This window comes from Microtus oregoni, unplaced genomic scaffold (genome assembly GCF_018167655.1).
Source record: "Microtus oregoni isolate MIOR12 unplaced genomic scaffold, Mior012 000114F_ref0000099, whole genome shotgun sequence".
NCBI classification, from domain to species: Eukaryota; Metazoa; Chordata; class Mammalia; order Rodentia; family Cricetidae; genus Microtus; species Microtus oregoni.
The window spans coordinates 257,493-282,425 of NW_024544743.1; the positions used below are offsets into that span (position 1 = coordinate 257,493).

The 24,933-nt window shown below is 50.9% G+C and overlaps 1 protein-coding gene across 3 annotated transcripts in view; it reads right to left on the minus strand.

Annotated features, from left to right (window-relative positions):
* Positions 1-797: 797 nt before the first annotated feature.
* Positions 798-24,933, minus strand: part of LOC121443906 (kelch-like protein 3) — a 115,510-nt gene continuing 91,374 nt past the window's right edge. For all 3 annotated transcript variants that reach the window (XM_041645665.1, XM_041645663.1, XM_041645664.1), the window contains 7 exons: positions 22,277-22,394; positions 21,701-21,898; positions 19,774-19,875; positions 15,961-16,089; positions 12,322-12,462; positions 10,138-10,281; positions 798-5,538 (listed from right to left, as the gene is read on the minus strand). In XM_041645665.1, the coding sequence (XP_041501599.1) occupies positions 5,510-5,538; positions 10,138-10,281; positions 12,322-12,462; positions 15,961-16,089; positions 19,774-19,875; positions 21,701-21,898; positions 22,277-22,394 (861 nt within the window). In that variant the 3' untranslated portion in view covers positions 798-5,509. The remainder of the gene's footprint in view (positions 5,539-10,137; positions 10,282-12,321; positions 12,463-15,960; positions 16,090-19,773; positions 19,876-21,700; positions 21,899-22,276; positions 22,395-24,933) is intronic.

The window sequence follows — 24,933 nt, forward strand, 5'->3', positions numbered from 1 at the left end:
AGAGCCCCTGGCAATCTGAAGAGACCTAGAACCACGTGGTCTTTTTCCAGAGGGACATCCATGTCAGCAGGCAGATGGCTATGAGAGACCGCCACCAAGCCAAGCATTCCACATACCTGGGATAGAGTTCAGCTTTTAGGAGTGATGTCAGAACAGTCAACCACTGTCTCCTCCAGCCCCAGATCCCAGCAACTACCTTGTCTGTTGGGACCTGGAGTCCTGGCCTCCAGCTGCTCTTCCCTGATAGTGATCTTTACTTTCCTTCTGATTTGAGTTACTGAAAGCTGTGTCAAAGTTGTTTACCAGCTCTGCTTCACGAGCACGTGTTGCCTTGCCTTGAGGATCAGAGGATAAGGTTTTCACCTGTTGGCCCACCTGACTGTTGGGTATATAAGCCTCCATGGTGCTGCTGAATAAAGGGCTTCTTACCAGTGACTAGAGGTCTGTGACACTGTCGCTCTGTCTGTGTGTCTTTGTGTGTTTCCACCTCCAACCCCTTCCCAAAGCTCGCAAACTGTATGGTAGCCCTAGAGCGCAGACAGGCGTTGCGTGCTGCACAGGTCATTGCCCATACCAACACCTTCTAGAGGGACTGCCTCCTCTAGACCCCTCGAAAGGGCTCTGTGGGCCTGCACTGTGTTGGGGCCAGGTGACAGAAGTCAGAGTTCAAGGCCGTGTGCAGCAGGTTCTGAAGGGAAATTCTTCCATGCGATTGTGTGGGGAGGAGTCTGCCCTTAACGTACACGAGACGTAAGAGATGTTACACAGAGGAAAAGAAGCCGAGGATGTTTGTACAGTTCTGCTTTTATTGAAATGCCATGTACAGTTGTACAGTGTGGGGAACTGGAATGGGATCCTATTAAAGTAAGACATTTGGGGGAATGTTCCTCGGCTTTCGCTGTATTGATCATATGACCAGTGTTCTTTTACAAGATATACAGTCCCTGACATTCATGCAGAAAACAGCAGATCAGACCATGGGGCTGTGCCAGTGTCTCATGTCAAGCCCAGGCCAGGATATCCACACAGATATACACAGTCTGTATCTTGAGTTTTCTTTCAAAGAAAGTATTTTACACATCATATACAAATTAAAGAAGAAGTCCAACAAAGGTCTTTTATTACCACCAAAAGAGGGAAATCATTTACAATCTAATAACCAAAGGCAAGAACAGCACAGGGCCCATATATCCCTGCAAATGCCACAGCCCCATGCATTCCTGCCGTGGCTGCCGCTATATCCAGGAGTCACTGAATCCTGTGGTAAAAGCTGCGCAGGGCCTCTAAGGCTGTGATTGCCCACACAGAAGAAGCCTCTTCATCCCCGTATGTTGGAAGTGCTGCTGGATTCTCTGCTTGGTCAGTAGATAAACAATATAACTGAACATGGGGGGGGGGGGGAGAGGGGCTAAGTAGTGCAAACACAGACACATGGGGGAAAAAACCCTACTGAAACCACTCTAACTTCCTTGCTTCTATGCATCAGAGCCTTGGACACTCTGTCCAGCTAAACGAGTTTGCTCAGCCTCCCAACTCGATCCAACCAGGTGCAAACAGGAAGAAGCATAGAGGCAGTTTAAATGGCACCTATCCCAAAAATAATAAATTAAGATTTTTAAAAAAAGAGAAACAAGAGTCCTAGGACAGATAAATGCACAAAACAGAGCCTGGAATGAAGACAGCTCAGGAAAAAAAATCAGTGTGAGCATCTGTTAAAGCACATTCTTCCCAGAGCTCATGAGGGACTCCCTCCTCTTCCTAAGTACAGAGAACGCAAGCTTCCCGAAGAGACAGGACCCAGCCGCAGAGGCCTCGAGCACTAGAAACCTCCAAAAACCAGGAGACAGTCAAGAATAAGCAAGGTCTGCAGGGCCGGGGAAGCCCAGGGAATGTAGGCCGGAAGACAGGCTCAGGCCAGGGGATGAGGGCCACCACTGTGTGGGCCAACCCAGCCCCAGCCCTGCAGATTCAGAAACACAGAGGGAGGAGATATAGACGGACAAGCGCTGAGTCAAGTTCACCATTTGTCCTAGAAACTGGAAGACAGAGCGTTGTGGCTGTGCCTTGGAATCCCACGGTCTCCCTAAAACGCTAGGAACCTGGAGCTACGGAAGCATCCGAGAGGAGAAAACCAAACAAAAAGTGCTACAGGTGCACACTGTCAGGGTGAGCGACACACGGAATAGCATCTCGTTATTGTGGACAATAGAAAGCGATTCAAATATCATGAAAAAATTATCTATAAAAAATATCTACAGTAAAGCTTCAGCTTGGAAAAGCTACAGCTTCTATTTTACAAAATAAAAAGGCAATCTTTGAAAGGATCTGGCTCAGAGATATACAAACATTACACAACAGATTATCAAAGTAGAACAGCTGGAAGAAAGCATCTGAGGGGATATTGCAACTGGTTTGTCACGAGATAGAATTAAGAATTCTTATTGCATAGCAGAAAAATGAGGTCACTTCATTTGCATAATACTGCCATGTTTTTAGATGGAGAGGCTATTGGGTACTTAGGAGAAGTAATTTTGGGATTCAGAAACTGACTTCTACATTTGTCCGAATTAGCATCCAAGTGGTGTCTGAGCTGCTTCTGACCTTGGGTCTCGATTCCATTTGGCCACTGCAGTCAGATTTTAGATGTGCCCCTGGCACGGCTGTGCTCACTAGCAGTGGCAGCTGCTCTAACGGGGGTGGGGGTGGGGGTGTTACCCGCCATGTGACTAACACCGACTTGAAAGTGAGTCTGAATTGCCCACCGTGGGGAGACATTGACCTGATGCCTGAGGATGGTGCAACATGTGTCTCGGGGTAGCATCTGTGGGCAGCTAGGGCAGACTGGCCTTTTGGTGATGACGCACCAGTGTCCTAGTCCCCAAGAGAAAGGACGCATGAGGGTGAAATGAGTGGAACCCTTAGCAGCTTTGCCTGCAAAAGCAGCGCTCTGCAGGAAGGGAGACGGAAGGTGGGGCCAACAGCGAAAACTCCAGCAGAAACCACAGCTGGCCAGCTTCCATGGAAGGAGGGATTCTCTCCAGAAGAGACTCATCTCGACCCCTAAGCATAAAAGTCTAAGTTCTTGGTGGGAGTGGGGGAGGAGGTGGGGTTACCTTTCACCTGAAATGGGGTGCTGGTACGAACAGCACATCCGACTCTGGTCCCCAACCTTATCTTCACCTCTCGCACCTCAAACAAGTCCCCAGACTTCCCTAGAGGGGGAGGAAGGGGATCAGGGGTGCATTCCACCCCCTTTCTAGCAGGGGGCCAGGCAGAGCTTTCTGGGAACCAGGGCATCTGCCAAGAAACGTTTGCATCCTTTGGGAGACATTTTTCTGGAACCCCCAAAGCTGGGTATCCTAGCTACTGACCATCCCTAAGGCTACTAACTATATGGGTGTTGTAGCGCCTAACTTTTGCTTAACATTAGAAAGGAAGGTTTCACTCTTGTGGAAGAGCACACACTAAAGGCTCAGTAAATACAGTGGTCGCCTCTCTGGGAGAAGCCGGCTTCGGAACACAAAGGGCAGGAGGTGCCATCCCCCTGTCGCTGTGCTTTGAAGAGCCTTCTTATAGCAGAAGTCCAGCATTTGAGTTCACAAAGTCCCATGGTCTCCCCTACATGGATTCTGACTTCAGGAGGCCAAAACTCCATGCCCTGGGTGTGAGACTGCTCTCTAGACACAAAGTCTCCCCTCCTCCAAGAGCAAAAACCCTGATACAGGCAATTTGCTAGCTTAGGAAGGGTTCAAACGACTGTGAGGTTCTTTGTGTGTAAGGGGAGAGTGGGTGTGTGCAGAGACCCGAGATCAGCCTTTGATGTCAGTCCTCAGTAACCACACAACCTGTTTTGAGACACACTCTCCCCGGGTCCTGAGACTTGCTGGTTAGCCTAGGCTGGCTGTCCCCAAGCCTCGGATACCAACCAGCCTTTCTCCGCCTTCCCAGCTCTGAGACTGTAGGTGCATGTTGCCGTAGCTGGATTTTTTTACACCAGTGCTAGAGACCAAACTCATGTTTGTGCAGCAAACGCGTCTCCCCAACCCTTACTGTGCGCTTCCGTGCGCCTCCAAACACCACCCCGGGGGCTTGACGTTACACTCTGAGACATCTGCTCTGTGGCCGAGCAAAGCTTTCCTAAGTTGCTTTCATTTTTAAAAAGCAAGTGTCTTTGAGGAATATCTCCAGTCCTGGGCCCACGACCGTCTCCTCCACAAAGGGGAGAATAAGAAGGGGTATTGGGGAGGCTGAAGAACAGATATGGACCTTGAAGCACGAGAAAGGGAAGACAGATAAAAACAGCCCTGACCATCATCACAAAGTTCCAATGGCCAGATCCAGCCATTCACGTCCCTCTGAGCTACATGTGGCCCCACCTAACATGGGGGCAAGCCTATCTCTGGGCTTAGTGGCAGGGTGACCTTTTACTTATCATCCGCATGAGAACTGATACCATGAATAAGTAAGCCTACATAATAAGCATAAGAAATAGGATTGATGCCCTGTGAACACTCAGAAGCAGGGTCCCTGTCTGAGACCTCACTGGGTGGGAACAAATCCATACCACTTTGGCTTTTCTGGGTTTTGTTTTGCTTTTTCTTGTCTATTTCTCCCCAGTGTTCTACTTGGGGCTTCTCTGAAGAGTTTGTTTTCCCTGCTGAAAAGACACAAAATCTTCCAAACCTGGAATCCGTGACATCAAAGACTAGAGGCCAAGACATGAAGACAAAACAGTTCTCATCCGCCTCCTGGAGTGCAGCCGAGGGGCAGTGACTGGCAGTGGCCAGATGAGGCTGCGTGGAGGACGTAGGGCAGCTCTGCAGAAGCCCCAGTTCATCCACCCGGCTGCAGTAGTCAAGGCATGATCCCAGATGTGGTTGAAGGGCTGCTTCTGCCTAGTTCTACCAGGACCCCAAAAGGCAGCAGCTTCAGTAGTCGAGGGTCCTCATGGGACAAGTCCAGAACACATTGGTAGGTGTTTTAGCATCGTGAAAGATCAGTAGTAAAGAAATCCAGTAGACACTCTTACAGCCCCAGCCCTCACTGAAATGGTTCCTACACACACAAACAAAAACACATGGATACGTGTGCACGCGCTCACACACACACTTCAAGGTTCTCCATTGTCCTGTAGAAGCGCACACACACACACACACACACACACACACTTCAAGGTTCTCTCCATTGTCCTGTAGAAATACACACACGCACACGGACACACACGCGCATACACACATGCAAAAAGCCCAAGGAGTTTTTGTGGGGCTGTCAGAAACACAACTGTTTAGGGCAGAAACCAAAGCACCTAGGAGCAGAAGGTGGACCATCAGTGTCCACACTGAGAGGGTGTGGACTTGCTAAGCTGGCTTGCTAAGACAGCAAGGGCGGTTCTCAAATCACTGCAGAGCCTCCCAGTTAATCTTATCAGTTGTCATGGTCCCGCCGCTCGGTGCTCTGGTCACAGGTAGTGCCCGCTCCTTCTTCCACCTCCTGGCAGTGGGAGTCTGGGTCACAAGGATCTGTGAATCACAGCCACACCTGACATGGAAGGGAAACAAAGTGACCATCTTCGCTTCTCCAAAGTTAATCGGAGTCCCAGTGGGTCCAGGATTCTGCGATACCCTGTCACAGCCCTTGGAAGGGTCACATGCTATCGCTGCCGGGAGCTGGCTGTTTCCACTCTGACGTCACATCCTGGCGGGACATTTGAATCCACAAGCATGATCTCAAACAGCGCATGCCAGCAGACACACCCCCACTCCTCTTCCTGACCACAGCATCCAGATTAACACCCCACATACCCCTTACTGAGGACCCAGAGGCATCTGTTCCAAATCGGTATCATTTTCTGGAGAAGCGATGGCTGATGTAGGTCGACTTTACTACTTTTAGAAGTCACTGGGATGGACTAAGAAGAACAATACACCAACTCCGTGGGAGGAAGAACAAAAAGAAACTCCAGCCCAAGCCTTGCCCAGAGGTGATCTGTACCGTGGTTTTCAGTGAGTTTCGTCACAACTGCAGGCGACTTCTCACACTGCTTGCTGTCATGGAACTGAGACCCTCACCCAGTGCTCAGTTCCCAACTGGATAAACTTTCCAAGCATGCACTGTGTATCACTGCTTTTATTAAACTTAACCATCCTGAAGCCCTAACTCTGTAAGTCCATCTGTCACCCAAGTTTCACTGTAATCCACTGAGGCCATCCGGAAGATGTTAGAGACTGAAGAAGCCAACATCCTTTCTGCATACTGTTCTCCACTATACACACCAGCTAGTGACACACTCGGCCTGCTAGACTGCTTCCCAAATGCCCTGTTGTCTGGCCCTAGCCAATGAGACTGGAAGGCAAGCCTTCTGGGGTGTGACAGCAGCTTGTCCACTGCTGTCTGCCTGGGACCACACACCTCCTTCCTGGTGGAAATCAGCACCAGGCAGTAAATAATAACTCAAAAAGTGCCATACAAATGGATGGAATTAGAAAACACTATCCTGAGTGAGGTAACCCAGACCCAAAAAGATGAATATGTTATGTACTCACTCACAAGTGGATACTAGCCATAAACAAAGGGTCTATAGTTCATGATCCGAGAGTAGCTAAGTAATAAGGTGAACCCTAAGAAAAACATATATATAGCCGGGCGGTGGTGGCGCACGCCTTTAATCCCAGCACTCGGGAGGCAGAGGCAGGCGGATCTCTGTGAGTTCGAGACCAGCCTGGTCTACAGAGCTAGTTCCAGGACAGGCTCCAAAGCCACAGAGAAACCCTGTCTCGAAAAATCCAAAAAAAAAAAAAAAACATATATATAGATCCACCTGGAAAGTGGAAACAGACAAGATTGCCTGACAAAATTGGGAGCATGGGGGTGGGGGGAGAAGGGAGGGTAGAAGGGCAAGAGAAGGGGAGAAGGGGAGGGGTGAGGAGAAGTTGAGGGAATGGGACAGTCGAGAAAGAGGAAGAACAGAGATGAGAGCAAGGAAAGAGATATCTTGATTGAAGAAGCCATTATAGGGTTAGCAAGAAACCTGGCTCTAGAGAAATTCCCAGGAATCCACAAGGATGACCCCAGCTAAGACCCTCCGCAATAGAGAGGGGGCCTGATCTTGACTTGCCCTGTAGTTAGACTGATGAATATCTTAAATATCACCATAGAACCTTCATCCAGCAACTGATGGAAACAGAGGAAGAGACCCGCATCAGAGCACTGGACTTATCTCCCAAAGTCCAGTTGAAGAGTGGGAGGAATGAGAATATGAGCAAAGAGGTCAAGACCATGATGGGTTCACCCACTGAAACAGTCTACCTGAGCTAATGGGAGCTCATTAACTCCAGCCAGATTGGGAAGGAACCAGCATAGAACCAAACTAGTCCCTCTGAATGTGGTTGGCAGTTGCATGGCTGGGGCAGACTGAGGGGCCACTGGCAGTGGCACCAGGATTTATCCCTACTGCACGTACTGGCTTTTTGGAAACCTATTCTCTTTGGATGTGTACCTTGCTCAGCCTAGATATAGTAGAGAGGGCCTTGGATCTTCCCCAAAGCAATGTGCCTCACCCTCTCTGAGGAGTGCATGGGGTGTGGGGGTGGGGTGTGTGGAGGGAATGAGAGGAGGAAAGGGAGTGGGAATAGAGGGTTTTTTTTGTTCTGTTTTGGGGGGTTTTATTTTGTTTTCAAGACTGAGTTTCTCTGTGTAGTACTAGCTACCCTGGAACTCACACTGTAGACCAGGCTGGCCTCAAGCTCAGAGGCCCATGAAGCATGACTAATAAAAACCCAGAGAGAGAAATTGGGGTTAAACCTGAAGATCCAAAAACCAAAGCAGCCAGCCACTGGCTCTTACCTCAACCTCAGTCTGAAATGCCAATCATGCCTTCAGGAATCTGAGAATGAAACTGTGTCTGAGAGCTGTTTCCTCCCATTTTATAATCCTCTCTAGGATTGGGATTAAAGGCATACAACACCTGGTTTCTATGGCTACTAGTGTGGCTACTGGGATTAAAGGTGTGTGCTACCCTGCCTGGTCTGTATGGCTGAAAAGTGGGGCTGGTTTACACTCTGATCTTCAAGCAAGCTTTATTTATTAAAATACAAATGAAATGCCACTACAGGCCCACCTGCCTCTGCTTCCCGAGGGCTGGGATTAAAAGCGTACACCACCACTGCCTAGCATGGAGATTTATTTTAACATGCCCCAATAGCTATAAAATACTCTGACTGAAGGTGAGGTTAAGGAAACACAAGCTAAAGAATAGGAGGACACACCATCATAGATGCTCTGCTTGAGATACCCATTCCCTCTTCATCCCTGCCTAAGATACCAACAGAAGAGCCTGGAGGCGGGCGGAGCTTGACTCCAGACCAAAAGGTACCACCTGGCCTTGGCAGCCTCTCCTGTGCCTCAGATACCTCTCTCACTGAGCAATACCTGCTAAAAAGCAGGCTCTCGTGGTGTTTTCATGTAGTGTGTGCTCAGTAAATAAACATTAAGTCCATATGGATCTGAATGTTCAGTCCAGACATAAGAAGCAGGGCTTCTATTTCTCCTCTTCAGGATCCCTGACCAATAGCAACTCATGGCCCTGCACTGCACTGAACTTGGTACCGCCCCCTACAAGAAAGAGTCTCTACACCAGTCTGCCCATTACCCCACAATCTGCCCTTTAACCTTCAGTCTGCCCATTACCCCCCAGTCTGCCCATTACCCCCCAGTCTGCCCATTACCTCCCAGTCTGCCCATTACTCCCCCAGCCCCTTTACTCAGCCTGAGCGGGGACAGTAGAAGGGGTGTGGCTTAGCTAGAAGTCAGACCTACTTTTGAATTCTGACTCTGGTGCATGCTTGTTAGCAATGTGGCTGACCTTTAGTGACCGCTTACAGTCCCCATTATTCAGCTGCGAAATCGAGGATGAAGTCCCACTCAGCCCGAGGTCTGTTGGGACGGTGAGAGGGAGCATACACCATACCTACTGCGCTGGCTCACAGCTCAGGGAGGGGTTAGAGTCGGAACGGGACACAGACCCTGTAGGCTCTCCTGTAAAGATTTGGAGCCCCGCTGGTGGAGATATTATGGGAGGTGCTAGAAGTTCTAGGAGGTGGAGGGAGCGAGTGGCAGGAGGTATGCCACTGAAGGGGTCTCAGACCCGACCCTCTCCAGTCTCTGCTGCCGAGCTACCTGGGGACTGAAGGCCCCATTGTCCCGCATGCTGTCCATATCATCTCTACATGCTGAGCCTCACCCAGAAACAAAGTAGCCAGGAGACTGTGGACTGAAACTAGGAGACAAGACAATCCCCTCCTTCCCGCTAGTCCTCCACACATACACACACACACACACACACACACACACACACATATGCACACACAGATACACACACAGACACACACAAACACACTCATACACACACAAACACACAGACAAACACACTCAAACACACACATACATACACTCAAACACATTCATACACACATAGTTAGATACACACACAGACAGATACACACACATACACACACAAACACACAGACACACACTCAAACACACTCACACACATACACACACACATATACACACACGCATACACACACACACACACACACACACACACACACACACGTAGTCCCTCTCAGGAAGTTGTCACAACAAGAAGATAATACCTAACATCAAAAGTACACAATAAAGGGCAGTTTGTGTGTGAGATTGTGACCCATCTCCTGAGAACACGTCCCTGCTGGCCGTACTTCCGGCCGTTCTGTCCAGAAGCACCCCATTCACAGTTCACGGGAATCTTGTACAAGCATCTGGTATTTCCCATCTGTGCAGACAGGTCTACCAAACCTAATGTCTAATGAGCAAGAACAGTGCTCTCCCGCCTACATGTCTGGCACAAAGTGAGCCAGGCATGACCAAGGCAGGTCACGGCTCAGGTTCATGACCCCTGGAATATGACATGAAGCCTTCTGCACAGCTACATCCAGGTTCACGGGGGAAGTGCTAACTAGCAGCATCGATCCTGGGCACACAGTGAAGATACAATTGCCTGCAGCCCTGCAGGAGGAACTCCATCCCGGCTAAGCCAGCTCATCCCCCATGCCATTCCTGCCCTTGGTGTGGTGGTCCCTGGAAGAGGATGCCACTGACCTGCGTAACTCCTTCCGGTGCTCATGTTGGCTGGCAGCAGCGTCCACTTGTCAGTGACCGGGTTGTAGTACTCCACGGAAGCCAGGTTGCAGGATCCATCATCCCCTCCAACCACATACAGGAGCCCATTCACTGCACAGACCCCTAGAAACCAAGCAGAAGTCACAGGATCAGTGGGAGTACCCGAGACCAGGAACCACAGGCAGCTGATGCCTGAGCCCTGCAGGCTCTTTCCCATTTCCTGTTGCACAGCAGAGATGCCACTTGGAGGTCTGAGTCCACTCAATGGAGGAGCATGCTGGGCACAGCCACTGGGCTCTGAGGGTCCCCTTTCTTGGAGGCCGCTGCTCTCATTGGGGAGCTTTTATTACTATGTGGTCCTACAGATGCTCCCGCTGTGCCCCCTCCCTCACGGGCTGCCACATTATAGAGTGAGCATTGCGGGTTCTCCTTGTGGGAACATTATAGAGAGATGGCACAGGTCTCCCTGCGGGAACATTTCCTGTGGGTCATGCAGCCCTCCCCATCAGCCTGAACTAGGGAAGACAAGATTCCACACACTCCCATTTCTCTGCACCTTCAGTCTTCCCAGCTGAGACACATGTTGTGTCCACCCCATATGCTGCTAATGGCTGTGCCCATAAACCCTCTTAAGATGAGCATGTGAATCCAGACACATCCAGATTCAACTCAGGTTGGGGATCCTTTCTTATTCTTAACTCGGAGTGAGCTTGTTTGATGGCAAGGTCTCATGAAGCAGGACAGAGGAGCAGGGAGATGTTATTCAAGACCTTAAAACACATAGTCCAGTAGATAGTGTTTGCTTCTGTTTTTGTTTTTGTTTTTTATAAACACGTTTATTTCTGATGCTTTTAAAAGCAGTAGCTAGCAACTCTGATTAAAGATACTCTCAATATCGCTGCGAGCAGAAAGTGTGTTGCCTTCCTGCCCTGGTGTGCACAGATGTGCACAGACAGAAAACATACAGGTTCTTCCCTGACTCAGGATTCTACTTTTGGCTTTTTCTTCCAGAGAAATAATTTTAAATGTGTACATTGATTCAATCCTTAGGATCATTTATAGTAACTACAGCATTACGAGTAGCATGGAAAATGAAGTATTCAATAATTAATTGTGTAAACTATGACATAGCCATGTTAAATGAGAGCGTGAAGATACAAGATACATGTAGTGTTGTGATTAGACATGCATGAGGAATGGAAAAGCAAGTTTTAAAGTAGTACTGTGGTAAGATCCACATGTTATTACATAAATAATATCTAGGTGTGAGTGTTTATACATGCCCATGTCTATAACTGAATTTACAGACTGCAGGCAGGCTTGCCTTACAGGCTCACGTGGCTGAAGGCCAAATGCCAGCGCACTCACAACAGACTCAGGCCGCGGGCCAAGTGGTAATGCCCCTCTGTTTAAGCCTCCGACAAGTCGGCCACACTGAGTTTAGCAAACAGGTAATGTGAGAATAAAGGAGACAAGTCTACCTGGCAGCACCTTTCCATCAGTCAGTCTGTCCAGTCCGTCTGGCTGGAGCTAACCTACCCTTTCCCAGAGCAAGGTCAGCCCTGCAGGGCACAACTCAAAACAAGTTCACAGGAGGAAACAGCTTGGCCAGGCTGTCAGGCCCCAGAACACGTGACCCTGAGTACGCTGGGACAGGTCCTTCCTATAGGAAGGATTCAAAGAGCAAAGGGACACAGGGACAAGGGATACAAGGACAATAAAGGAAGAAGGACACTGGAGGGTTAGGTAGGGTCTGGTTCCCCTGCCGGGAAGGAACTTGGACTCTGTGAAGTACGAGGCCGTTTCAGTCTGTCACTGGCTGAGAAAACACAGCACAGCACCACGGTCTGGCTTGGGCCCAAGCAGCTACAAGGCTACAGGCCTAGCCACTGGACAGGGCCCTGAGGAATCTAGACATCCACCTCCACCAGGGAGAAGGGATGGTTCTGAGTCTCGGGGTGGGGTGGGGGGGTCCTATGGCTAGCCTTTGGGGTCCAGGTTCTCCTTCCTCCTAACGCTAAGCCTATGGGGCAAATGGCCTCTCTTACGTTCAAGACACAGGCTCAGCTCCAAATTCTGGCAACGTTGCCCCTTTCCCGTCATCCAGAGCAATCACCTCCGAGGAGGAACGCGCTGTGGCCCTGAGAGGAGAAGTTGCGGTACCTGCATTACGCCGGCACATGTTCATGTCTGCCACCTGCTTCCAGGTGTTTGTCCCGGGATCGTAAACCTCGACACTCTTCCTCACCAAGGGCCCATCGTGGCCCCCCGTGGCATACAGCTGTCCGCTGAGCACCCCAACGCCTGAAAGACAGAGCACAGGGTCCCAGCCTCAGGCCCGCTAGAAGAACCAGAAACCAAGAGGCCTGGTGTCCAGCCCTGGACAGCCATCACCAGCAGGGTGACTTGGGGAGCAAGTTCTCTCTCCCTGGACCTCAGTCCTAACATGCAGTACAAACACAATGAGATGCTTCCCGGCTCCTTGTAGGACGGGCAGCCTGGAAACACTGAGATCCAAAGCCAATGTGACCCCATTTCTGCTTTTACGATGTAAATATGTATGTGTGTATACATATACACGGGGTAACAAAGAGGTAAGAGTCAAGGAAATCCACTAAGATGTGGGAAGTGGCTGTTTCTCGACAGTAAAATGACACCCGTTTCCCCCTTCCACGCCACCTTGTTTTCCTTCAACATCGTATCATTCCACCTCGATAGCAGGGTCACTGAGGTCACCGCTGGGGAGACACTGCTACCAGCCTGGTCCTTCAGCCCCTCTTCTCCTTGATGGCAGAAGGCATCAGACCTCTCCAGGGGAGACACAGGCCACAGAGGAGGAAAGGGGCACCTCGTGAGAGCAGCTGACCTGCACTCGGCCGTCCCCTCTGGATGACCCTTTCTCTCTCCCATTCCTGGAGGGAGGGAGTTGGGATGATTCAGAGGTCCCGTGGGGACAGGCTGCATCCCTTCTGCTGGGGCCTTAGTCCCAGAGACACTGGTCGGAAGTCCAAAAGAGTGTCTCAGTGAATGGGACGTGCAGCCAGGTTGTGGGTCCAGGGCTGGATCTGGAGACTACAGACTTCATGAGGCCGGGAACGGCTGAGTCTCGCCCTGGCCTGTGCTCGAGGCTGCTGATGCTGGTGGTCTCTCAGCAGATAACACCTACAGGACAAGATGTCAGATCCAGCCCGTGGTTGTTTATGCAGGGCAGCCGGTGCTTCCCAGCAGTTGCCCTAAACTAGCAGCAGATGGTGCTGCTGAGCCAACAATGACTGGCATCGGGTTGTGGGATTCGGAAAATCAGTAGGCGCCAAGCTGCTTGGCTTTCCCTTCCCCCGGGGTCAGCAGCGGCTGGCACCTCCAGGACCACCACCATGTCCGTCTCTCTGCTCATGCTGCCCACTGCAGAGGGAGGCAGCGGTCACCCAGGCATACCCCAGCAGCTCTTCCACCGCCCTCATCCCTTGGCAGCCTGCTCATAGACACCATGGAGAGCCACACTGGGCTCAGGCAGCTGCAGTACAGAGCCTTTGGTCTCTAGATCCTTGGCTCTCACAAGCACCCACCATGACAAGCACACGGGCTCCCAGCCCTAGAGATGACACGTCCCCAACTGTTAGTATAGTGAAGCTTTGAACAAAGGAATCCGGGACAGGCTCCACAGAGAAAGGAATTTGAGGACAGGGATCTGAACACTACTCTCATCTCAAGTCAAGGTCACTGGCCCTCCCAGAAACAGGAGCAGCAGTTAATGATGTCATCAAGGGCCTCTAGCCAAGGATGGGCCAGGTGACCTCTGCCCCAGCCACCTTCTGGGCAACTGGTGGGGAAAAGACATCGCGGCAGGCATGGCCGAAGCTGCAGGGCTCCACCATGGGTTGTCTGGGGCACAGTGTCAGGTTATCCCTGGCTCTACCAGAGGTTGTCTAGTGCATAATGTCAGGCTGTCCCTGGCTCCACTGTGGGTTATCTCAGAGCACTGTGTCAGGCTGTTGTCCCTAGTTCACCGTGGGTTGCCTCAGTGCACTATGTCAGGCTGTCCCTGGCTCTACCAGGGGTTGTCTTGGGGCACGGTGTCAGGCTGTCCCTGGCTCCACTGTGGGTTGTCTCAGGACACGGTGTCAGGCTGTTGCCTCTAGCTCCACCGTGGGTTGCCTCAGTGCCCTCTGTCGGCTTGTTTCTATATACATAGTCCTTTAGTACTTGCTGCCATGCCCCAAGTCACCATACGGATTTTTAGAAGGTACAAAGAAGGTGCTAGAAGCTATAATTACTAAATGATCGGGCAAGGGGGGAAATCACAGGATTTACGAATGGAACTGGTCCTTTGAGAATGGAGGCAGCCCACGCATGGCATGGCTGAGGTATTAAATGCCAAAGATGGCAAAGGGGGTTGCCCAAGATGAGGTTAAGCACACTCAGCTCTAAAGCTCAGGTTTCTTGACTTCATTCATTGCCAAGTTGTCAGGATTAGCAGAGACAGCTCCCCAAAAGAACTCCAAAAACATGCTTCTAAAATAGAATCATTCAGACTTTCAACTTCACAGCCCATCAATGTGTACACAAAACTTCTCTTTAAAAAAATGTAAACAGCCTAATTTTTACAGAATGCTAAGGACGGAGATAATCCAGTCATAATCCAGTCTCCAGGAGTAGATGGGGCAGCGAAGAAAAAAACGAACACAGGTAACTCTATGGAGAGTATGTGGTTTCTCGTCTCAGGAATCATACCGCCTTCCCACCAGCCCCAAACTGAGAATCAGCTCAGTCTCCAGGAGCCCCAGGAACTGTGGCCAAGGTCTTGCTTGCTCCCTCAGACAGTGAGCCCCTGGGACGGTGGAGGAGACAAAGGTGAGAGGAAGGGGCTGTTGCAGCAGCTCCTGAGTTCCTGGACTTCCCCACACAGCAGAAGCAGAAAGTCATTTGGGAAGTCTTTCTCTTACCATGTTGGAGAGGAAGGAACAAAGCAAGGGAAAGTAGGAAAGGGACCTAGGCTTAGCTCCAGCCGTAAAAGCTGTGATGCTGGCTTTTAACTCCCAAGACACCAGCTTCAGGCAGGCAAGCTGGGCTTGTCAGGGCAGCAGCACCTGCCCTCCCTCACTGGGATGATGCTCACTGGTTGAGGACTAAAAAGCCTCACCCTGGGGAGAGAATTCTAACCGAAAGTTTCTAATTCTATACTTGGACAAAGTGATCCAGCTCTGAGGTCAAATCAGTATCCGGAAGCCTCTTAGGGCTGAGGTGGGGAGTAAGAAGACAAAGGCCTCGGTCAGGTGCGCCTTGCCATCCCAGCACGCGGAGGCTGAAGCAGGAGGTTGTAAGTCTGAGGTCAGCCTGGGCTGCAAAGTGAGTGTCAGAGGAAGGAGGGGGAATGTTTGTATCATGACAGCGCCTGGCTCACAGAGGCCTGGACTTTCCAGAGACGTAGGTCCATGTACAAACAAAAGGGATGCCCTGGTGTAGTCTGGGCTATTGGTGAGCTTGGAGTCTGCCTGGGTCATAGAACAGTTGTCTAAAACAGAAACCAGCAGTAATAGAAAGACATGGAAGACATCACCCCTTCCGTACTGATCAAGGAGTCCCTGGGAAAGGCAGATCCCTGTGTGAGCACTGCTGGAGGTGTAGGGGTGGGGTTACCAAAGGAAAAGAGAAGGACTTCGGGAAAGTAAGGTGCAGTTCCGTTGTCTGTCTCTAGTCCCAGCCATGAGGAAAGTAGACACAGCATGCACACACAGCGGTCTCCTGTACCCCAAGGCTCTCCTGTACCCCAAGGCTCTCCCAAACCCCAAGGCCCTCACATACCAGCGCCACTGCGTCGGGTGCTCATGTCTGCCACATATATCCACTCGTTGGTGGCTGGGTTGTACTGCTCCACGGTGCTCAGGCACTGCCTGGAAGCCCCATCGTAACCCCCGACAGCATACAGCTTCCCTGGAATAGACAAAGTGACTGAGGATGGTGGCGGTGGCACTGACTTGGAGCAGCAGCTCGGCTGGCGCTCCGTGTTTAACCCACTGAGGTACCTTCGCCTCATTCAGAGCTCTCGGTGGACCCAGCTTATTCTCCAAACACGGCGCGTATCTCCCTCACGTTCCTACCTTCTCTCTGCTCTGAAGCCCTGAGACACTGAGAAGCGATGCTGAAGCTCTTTCTAAAAAGAAGACTCGCCTGGCATCACTGAGGTTCAAAGGAGTCTCGCTTGGAGAACTAGGTTAAAGCATGCCGTGCTAGAAGCTATAAGGCTCTCAGTCATGACCACACACCCAACTGTCTGGCTCTAGGCTCACAATGACAAGCAAGAAGAATATGGGAGAATATTCTTTTGTGAGAATCTGAGCCCAGCCTTGGTCACACCTCCAGAAACTCTGGCAGGTAGCGCGGGCAAAAGAAGGGTTCTGTGCACTCTGGGAGAAGAAGCGGGGATCTTTCTCCAGTCACCTCTGTTCTCTGAGCCATATCAGAACCCCAAAGCATCATCAATTACTTTTTAAATGTGCATTGGAGTTTTGCCTGCATGTCTGTGAGGGCGCCAGATCCCCTGGAACAGGCAGGGATGAGCTGCCATGTGCATGCTGGGAACTGAACACAGGTCCTCTGGGAGATCAGTCAGTGCTCTTAACCACTGAGCCACCTCTCCAGCCCTTATCAACTATTTTTAAATAAAAATAAGATAACATTAAGCTCTTGTGGGAGAGTCATTCCCAGCTGAGGCTGGAGGATAGAAGTGGGGTACAAACAGGAAGGGGAAAATCTGACCTATGTGAGAACAAGGATTCAAACACATGAGGCTTAAATCTCAATAGGAGACAGGAGAGAGGCCCTAGTTCTTCTATGGACATCAGATCTACAGGACACCATGACACTAGCTTCAGGGTAAATAAACACAGACACGGGCAAATCTATTTAACAGAATTACTCAATCAAGGATTTGGGGGTCAATATATCAGTCCCTAATACGGTAGGTACAACTAAGATTCAAAAATCCATGATTATGCTGTTAGCTCCTCAGGTCCAAATGATGCCGTAGCATCAGGGCTATTGGTCCAGCGATCCCGCTATCGCAGGATCTTTTCTCTGAGTCTTTTCAATTGACCTTTCTCACAAAGATCTCATCCACAGCCCCTCCCCCACAAAGTCAAAGCTGACAAAGAAATACACTCACTAACCTCTCCAGAGTCCAGGCCACAGACACTGTGCTGGCTCTGGTGGTTCCCAGCGGCTGACACTGTGTGCTGGCTCAGGTAGTCTGGGGCCACTGACACTGTGTTGGCTCTGGTGTTCCCGGGCCACTGACACTGTGCACTGGCTGCTATGGTCCTGGTCCACAGACACTGTGCACTGGCTGCTGTGGTCCTGGTCCACAGACACTGTGCACTGGCTGCTGTGGTCCTGGTCCACTGACACTGTGCACTGGCTGCTGTGGTCCTGGTCCACAGACACTGTGCACTGGCTGCTGTGGTCCTGGTCCACTGACACTGTGTGCTGCCTTGTGTGGTCCCGAGCAAGCGACACTGCACTGGCTCCTATGGTCCCAGGCCAGTGACACTGTGTGCTGGTTCGTGTGGTCCCATCTCTGTAACACGCCATCTCCTCTGTTGAGCAAATCCGTCTACACTCCAGCCCACACTGTACCTTGTCTTATGAGTGGTTCTTCCAGGCAGTGAGTAGTAAATTATCCTGAAATTCTTAGGGGTCACTCAGACTGTGTAATCTTGGTAGTGAGGTAACAAGATGGAGGAGAGAGCTGAATCTTCAAACCCTTGTGAGGCACAACCCACTCCAGTTTCTCCTCCACATTCTTAGAAACACTTTCTGCTGCCCTGAGGCAGCCCACAGCCAACAGAGCTACACCTGCAGGGCCAGCTATTGAACTGCACTTCCGCAAGCAGGCACAGCGGCAAAAGCCCTGGTCCCCAGCAGTATTTTAAATCTCCACCATCAAGGCACCTCCTCTGACCTTCAACCTTGTCCCAGCTAAAGCAAAGGGCCACTCAAGGTCTCTCCTGGAGAGCATTCCCGAGGGCCTGCTATTTTTAACCTCTGGTCAATTGTTTGATGTTCCTGGCTAAAGAACAAGAAGGGAAAGGAGAAAGTGACCGACAGAGCTCTTGGATCTGGCTGGCGGGTCAGTTTCGGTCCCACCAAGAGAATGAGACCTTGAGAAGCAGTTCCTCCTGAGAGGGACAGGATCCTGCCCTCGCCAAGATGGCTATGCTGGGATAATATACCTTCAAGTGAAAATTTCAAACTAATAACAGTGTACAGGCTGAGAAACGCTGGGAGAAAAGGCAGTCATCATCTACGCTAGTCAGTTTTCATCAGCTTGAAAGAGGGATCCTCAGCTGAAGAACTGCCTCCTTCAGACTGGCCTATAGGCATGTCTGTGGATCACTTCCTTGATGGCAAACTGAGGCAGGAGGGCCCAGCCCACCATGGGTAGTGCCGTCCCTGGGAAGGTGGTACCTGAGCGTGCCATGGAGAGCAAGCCAGTAAGCAGCTCCCCTCCATGGTCTCAGCTTCAGTTTCTTGCCTTGGGTTCCTGCTTTGACTTTCCTTGATGGTGGACTGTGACCTATAAGCCAAATAAACCCTTCCTTCCCCAAGTTGTTTGTGGCCAGTGTTTTAGCAGAGCCACAGAAAACAAACTAAGACACCACCTCACTGCATGTTAGGCTCATGTGTGCATATGTCCATGTGTACACATGTGTACCTGTGTATGCGTGTGCATGTATATGTGTGTTGGTGTATGTGTGTATGCCTTCATGGGTGCACATGAAGCATCCATGCATATCTGGATGAGCAGACATCAGTGCAGACTAATAAATCTTTATTGGTCCATCATCTCTAACACTTTTAATCAACTCATACTCTCCGCATTGGTACTGAGCTCACACATGAGCACCCATCAGCATTTGAGGATGGTTTCCTGATCTAGATTAGGAGTCAAAAGACCTGGGTTGAGGCCTGCTCTGCTGTTGACTGTCATAATACAAGTGTTTCATCGGCCCTCACCAGGACTGCTTTGCCAGTTGAGACCTATGGTCTTCCAGAGGGTTTGGGAGAATAAGGAAGAGGAAGATGTTTTATAGACTTCTGAGTATTGTCTGGTCAGGCCTCGGGTCTCACCACTCCCTCACACCTGAGCCACACCCTACACCAAGTCTATCCTGAGACCTGAGATGTGTCAGACCTGAAGAAAAGTAGCCTGCCTTCCCCATTGCCCTGTTAGCATGCAACACATGAAGGTGAGCAGGGAATTAACAAGCATAACTAACTCAGACCCTTGCTTTATATGTGCACCTGACTTTATATGTTGACTCTGGGCTCCCTACTTCCTTCCCATCCCCCACTATTAGCAAAGATACTGACAGGTGACCAAAGGACAGGTATCACTCTCCCTGGCATCTCTGCTTTCTCTCCTGACCTCCTGAACCCTTTTAGCCCTCTTGAGTCCCAGCCCTCCTTATCTGTTAACTGGAGACAGTGGGACCAAACTCAGACCAGTGACCTGGATAATGGAGCCACAATAGAAGCAGCTTCAAGCACAATGCTGGACTCAGGACAAGACCCACAGGTTAGGGCAGGATCAGCCACCACCTTCTGCTGCCTCCTTACCCTCCACAACACCTACTCCCACGCTGCTCCGCCGTGTGTTCATTGGGGCCACGAAGAACCACTCATTGGTCTTGTAGCTGTAGGCTTCTACTGACGCCAGACCTAGGGAGAAGAGAATCATGAAATTCCTACAGCCGTGGGCCTCACCCTACTCTATAAGGAACAGTGAGGCCAGGAAGGGTCCAAGCCGGGACTACAGACTCGAGTTCAGCCTGGTACGCCTCTGCCTATCATGTGGCTATGGTAACTCCTCAGGCTACATAAGGCGACCACTGACCACCAAGGTATGACATATCGGGAATCTGGTGACAGCAAGGGGTACATCTGAAGTGTGTTATAGATGCACACATTAAACTTACAGAATGGAACCTTCGATCCCAAGTAAATGCCCAAGGATGTTTCACTGGGCACCAGTCCGAATCCCTTTTCCCACATCTTCTCCCACTTTACAAGCTGGATGGCTAAAAATGTACCTCCCAAGATCCCCTGCAGCAATGCGTCATTGATCCCTAAGTAGAAATCTGGGGGGAATTTCTGGGATGGCTTTCTCATTTCTGATACAAGGTGACCCCTTCCTGCTTCTTGCTACCAAGGACACAAATGCCCTATCTGGCGTTATAACCGCTCTAAGGTTATCATGGGGAAAGCCAAGAGGAGCTTAGAGAATTTGGCCCCAGTATCCATGTACAGTCAGACCAAGCTGGGAAAGTGGCCCCTGGACTCTGTGTTTCCTCTCTGGATACAACAAAACCCCCTTCACAGGCACCGTAAGCAAGTCCTGCCGAAATAATCCCCAGTGCCCATCCTAGACCACACTCACTGAAGAGCCTTCAGAGAGGTGTTTGATAAATAAATAAATTCAGCTTTTCCCTCCCTGGGGCCAAAGACTATCATGGTAGTTTGGGTCGCCATCTTCGGTTATCCGCCTGACCACGTCAGTACAGATAACAATGTCTCTCCAAAGTCACAACCCACTAACAGTTCAGGCTGAATGTGTATGGGTGTTTGCCTCCACGTCTGTCTGTGCACCACATACAGAAGGAGGCCAGAAGAGGGCATCAGTTGCCCTGCAGCTGACGCAAGGTTATACACAGCTGTAAGCCGCCTGCCACATGGACGCTTGGAAAAGAACCTGTGTTCTAGGGAAAGGCAGTGGGTGCTCTCTCCAGACCCCAGGTTGACATTTTGAAGGGAGATAAAATCTGGGAGGAAGGTGCCCTCTGGGGGCAATAGAAAGAGCAGTGGCCAATCAGGCAACTGTGCCTGCTCAGAGCCAGGTGCCTTCCCCTTAAGCCAGTAAGGTGCTCAGTCTAGACTCCTGAGGCTCTTCCAGCAGGACACTCTCCCTTTCTCTGTCTGATCCTCTGAGGAAACAGGCTACTAGGCACGGGAGAGATGAGAGGGGGCCCTTCTGAGTGTGGACCTCCTCAGAACCTACCATATCATGGAGCAGATACGGACTCGGTCCACAAGAAGGCTTGCTTCTGGCGGACAGCAGTTAGGAGTTTGGATACTGAAGGCCCTAGAGGCCCACGTTTACGCTGAAGTCTTGCCCTTGGGTAGTGGTGCAGCGGAAGTGGTGGGACCATTGGGGGAGGGTCCTTAGCCACTGGGGTGACCCTTGAGGCCTTCCTGTTGCTTCCTGGCTAGTGATGTGAGCAGTTTCATGAGCCCACACTGTACCATGGTGAACGGCCTCACCACAGGTCCACACAGTCTGTGGACTTGAACCTGCACCGCTGTAAGTCACAAGGTATCTTTTCTGTGAAGATTACGCCAGTATCTCCTGACAGTGAAGAAGAGCTCACTGATTCCAATGGGTTCATGCCTGGAGCATTGCTGCAAATGCCGGAGGCTAGCCCAAGAACTGACCGAGCAAAGCAAAACCGCCCCGAGAAGAGAGTACGGCAACCCTCCCTGGACCTACCGGTGCTGCCGTCAAAGCCTCCAACTGCGTAGAGGAGGTCATTGAGCACGGCTGCACCCAGCGTGCTCCGGCGCTCCTGCATGCTGGCAATGGACGTCCACTGGTCCTTCACGCCGTCATATACATCCACCGTCCGCACCCGCAGAGAACCGTTAAAGCCGCCCACGGCATATACGTGGCCAGCCATGAACACCACACCTGAGCCGGGAGGAAACAAAGCATGAGGGTCAGGAAGAGGGCCGCCTGCCCAAGCTGATGTCTGACGTCAAGGAAGCAAGATGGGCTTACAACCGACTCCCAATGGAAGGCCACCTCTAGCTCTAGGTATCTGCGAGGAACTATGGGACTCCAATTTCTTCTCCTATTTGTTTCTCTAGCCTGGTTTGAGTAAACTCATGAATTGGCTTAAACCCACAAGCATGTAAGAACTGAGCTCAGAGTAAGCAGTTGCAATGTGCTGTGCACACCTGCTGGTGGGAGGGGCGGGGAGTCTGCAGAAGGAGCCGCACAAGGCAGAGAGCAGCTGAGGAGAGCCTGCTTGGAGCCCAGGTGTGGCAGGGGGCTGGGGCCGCTTACCTGCTCTGCATCTCCTGGAAGGAAGCTCAGCTATCTGGTCCCAGCGGCCCTCCTCAAAGTCATAACACTCCACGCTGCGGATCGCCTTAGGCGCCTGGCCACCAACCACAATCATGACCTCCAGAAAGACAAGCACAAGTTAACTAGGTCTGCCCAGCACGCGCGGGAGTGGATGACAGATCTGTGGCCCATCCACGCACTGCCTGCCAATTTGCAGAGTTACACACAGAAAGATGCTGCCCTAGTCACTGAGGGCGGTTACATATTCAAGGAAAGACAGCCAAGCACCACAGATAGGCCCACACTTTGCAAACACGCCCTCTCTGGGTGATGCCGCAATAAGGAATGCATCTAATACAATCTCAGTACGCACAAGATGGAGGCAGAGGAGCATGATTTTTACATTGAGGCAAACAAATATATTTGGGGTGGGAAGCCCAGATTCTGGGTACATTTTTAGGATACTATATTACTCATAAGTTTTTCTGAGTATCTGGACTGCAGAGGGTACCCAGTACCTGTGTAAAGAAAAAATAATATTTTTTAAGCACTGCTTCATGGCAGTTATCGAGTTAGGTGACTGACAGCTCTGGAAACCGGTGTTCAAAGGGCTTTCATTCCCCTCCAGGGGGAGGTCGTAGCTGGCACAGCCAGGCACACGAAGTGTGTTGTCATTTGCTTGTCAGTGATTGACAGATGAGGGATGTAAAAAAGTTCAGAAAACACATGTAAACAGCCAGAGGTCACTCAGCAAGGGGAGGCAGAGCAGGCAGGGGAACCCAAGGCCACCTGACCCAGAGGGGAGGCTGCCATGGCTTCTCCTCACCGTCAACGCTGCCCCCTGCATGCTGCCCTTCATTCAGGAGTCACAGAAACCAATTCAGTGGGCTGTGACCAGAACACATCAAATTGAACAGCACAGAAAATACACAGCCAGGGTATTGGTTTATGAAATATTTGTTCTGGTTATACATATTTGGGCGTATATTTTGAATAGCAATTCATATGTATTTCAGCTGCAGGGTGTGGTCAAACCAAAGGAAAGCCATGTTCTCGCTGAGTTAATGAACTGTACTGACTCGTGGAATCCACGCTCTCAAGCCATTGTTCATGCTATTAAATAAATAAGAGTCAAAATGGCAATGATAACAGTAGCCTGGATATTTTGATAAACTTGGGCAAACCCGCACTGCCCCCATCATGATAGTACCCCTTCCTGGCACTTGCACACCCTTCTTAAGAGGTGGGGACGTGTGGACGTCTCCGCTAGCCAACGTAAGCCACAGGGTTGAGCACAACCCGAAGCCTGTCTTATCCACCTGCCAGTCCTCACACAAACTGCTGGGCCCCACCCCATTTCCCATTTAGCAAGTCCAGGATTTGTCTGAGGATCTGTTTGCAAAACAGCCCGGGAGATGCCAAGGCCCTGCTCTACAGAACTCAGGCAGTGAGAAGTACAGTTTTGACCCCTGGCCTGTGGGAATTTCTTGATGGCACGCCGTTAACAATGTCTGCCACGCTGAACTATCACAGTGCTTTTTACTGCCTCACGGCGTGTTACTGGAGAGAGGAGGGCTCGTCAATGCGGCCATGTGCCTTGACAGGAGTGCAAACCTCAGGGACAGGAAATGCCCTACGACAAGCATTACACATTGTCAGGTGTGACACTGACTCCCTGCTGCCCGTGTCATTGGTCACTGCTCGTTAGAACTGGTTCACAGGGTCTTTGACCCAAATATAGGTCACAAACTCTTCAAGATCAGGAGTCACTGACCTCTAATCCCTTCCAAAGCAAACCAAAAGACACAGGCCTGGCCTCACTGTGGTGCTCCCAGACCAGGACACGGGCCTCACTGCTGTGCTCCCAGACCAGGACACGGGCCTCACTGCTGTGCTCCCAGACCAGGACACGGGCCTCACTGTGGTGCTCCCAGACCAGGACATGGGCCTCACTGCTGTGCTCCCAGACCAGGACACGGGCCTCACTGTGGTGCTCCCAGACCAGGACACGGGCCTCACTGCGGTGCTCCCAGACCAGGACACGGGCCTCACTGCTGTGCTCCCAGACCAGGACACGGGCCTCACTGCTGTGCTCCCAGACCAAGCCTTCATGCCCCTCTCCTGCAAGCCTCAGCTTAGAGTCCTCAGTTTGGAGACAGCAGCACCCTTTGCAGAGAAAAGTTAGATTATACATCTCTTCCCACCGCATCTTGTTTAAATGGCAGTCATGGGCAGTCCATGGGGTTGCATGGTAGGTAGGGGATGTTAATGTTAATGAACTCAGCTTCTTGGCAAACTCCAGACAAGGCCAACTCCCTCCTCCAAGGCGACTCTAAAGACTATGTGCCCATGAACCTCCCTAAAACATGCCTTAAGTATCTCACTGTCGTCTAGGTTAGCCCCAAACTCTTAGACTCAAGCAATCCTCCTGCCTCAGCCTTGTGAAACTGCAGCCACATGCCATCTCATTCTGTCCATGGGATGAGCCTGGGTAAGGATGGGGATGCAGGACTCGTAAGGAGTTGAAGAGCAGGTTCTAGGCTAACAATAACGCTCACTGACCAGCGTGTAATCCTAAAAACTGTGATGTACTTGAAAGACTTGCAGGTGCCCAGGGGTCCTGATCCCAGGTCTCAGTTGTCACTATGGTGAAGGTA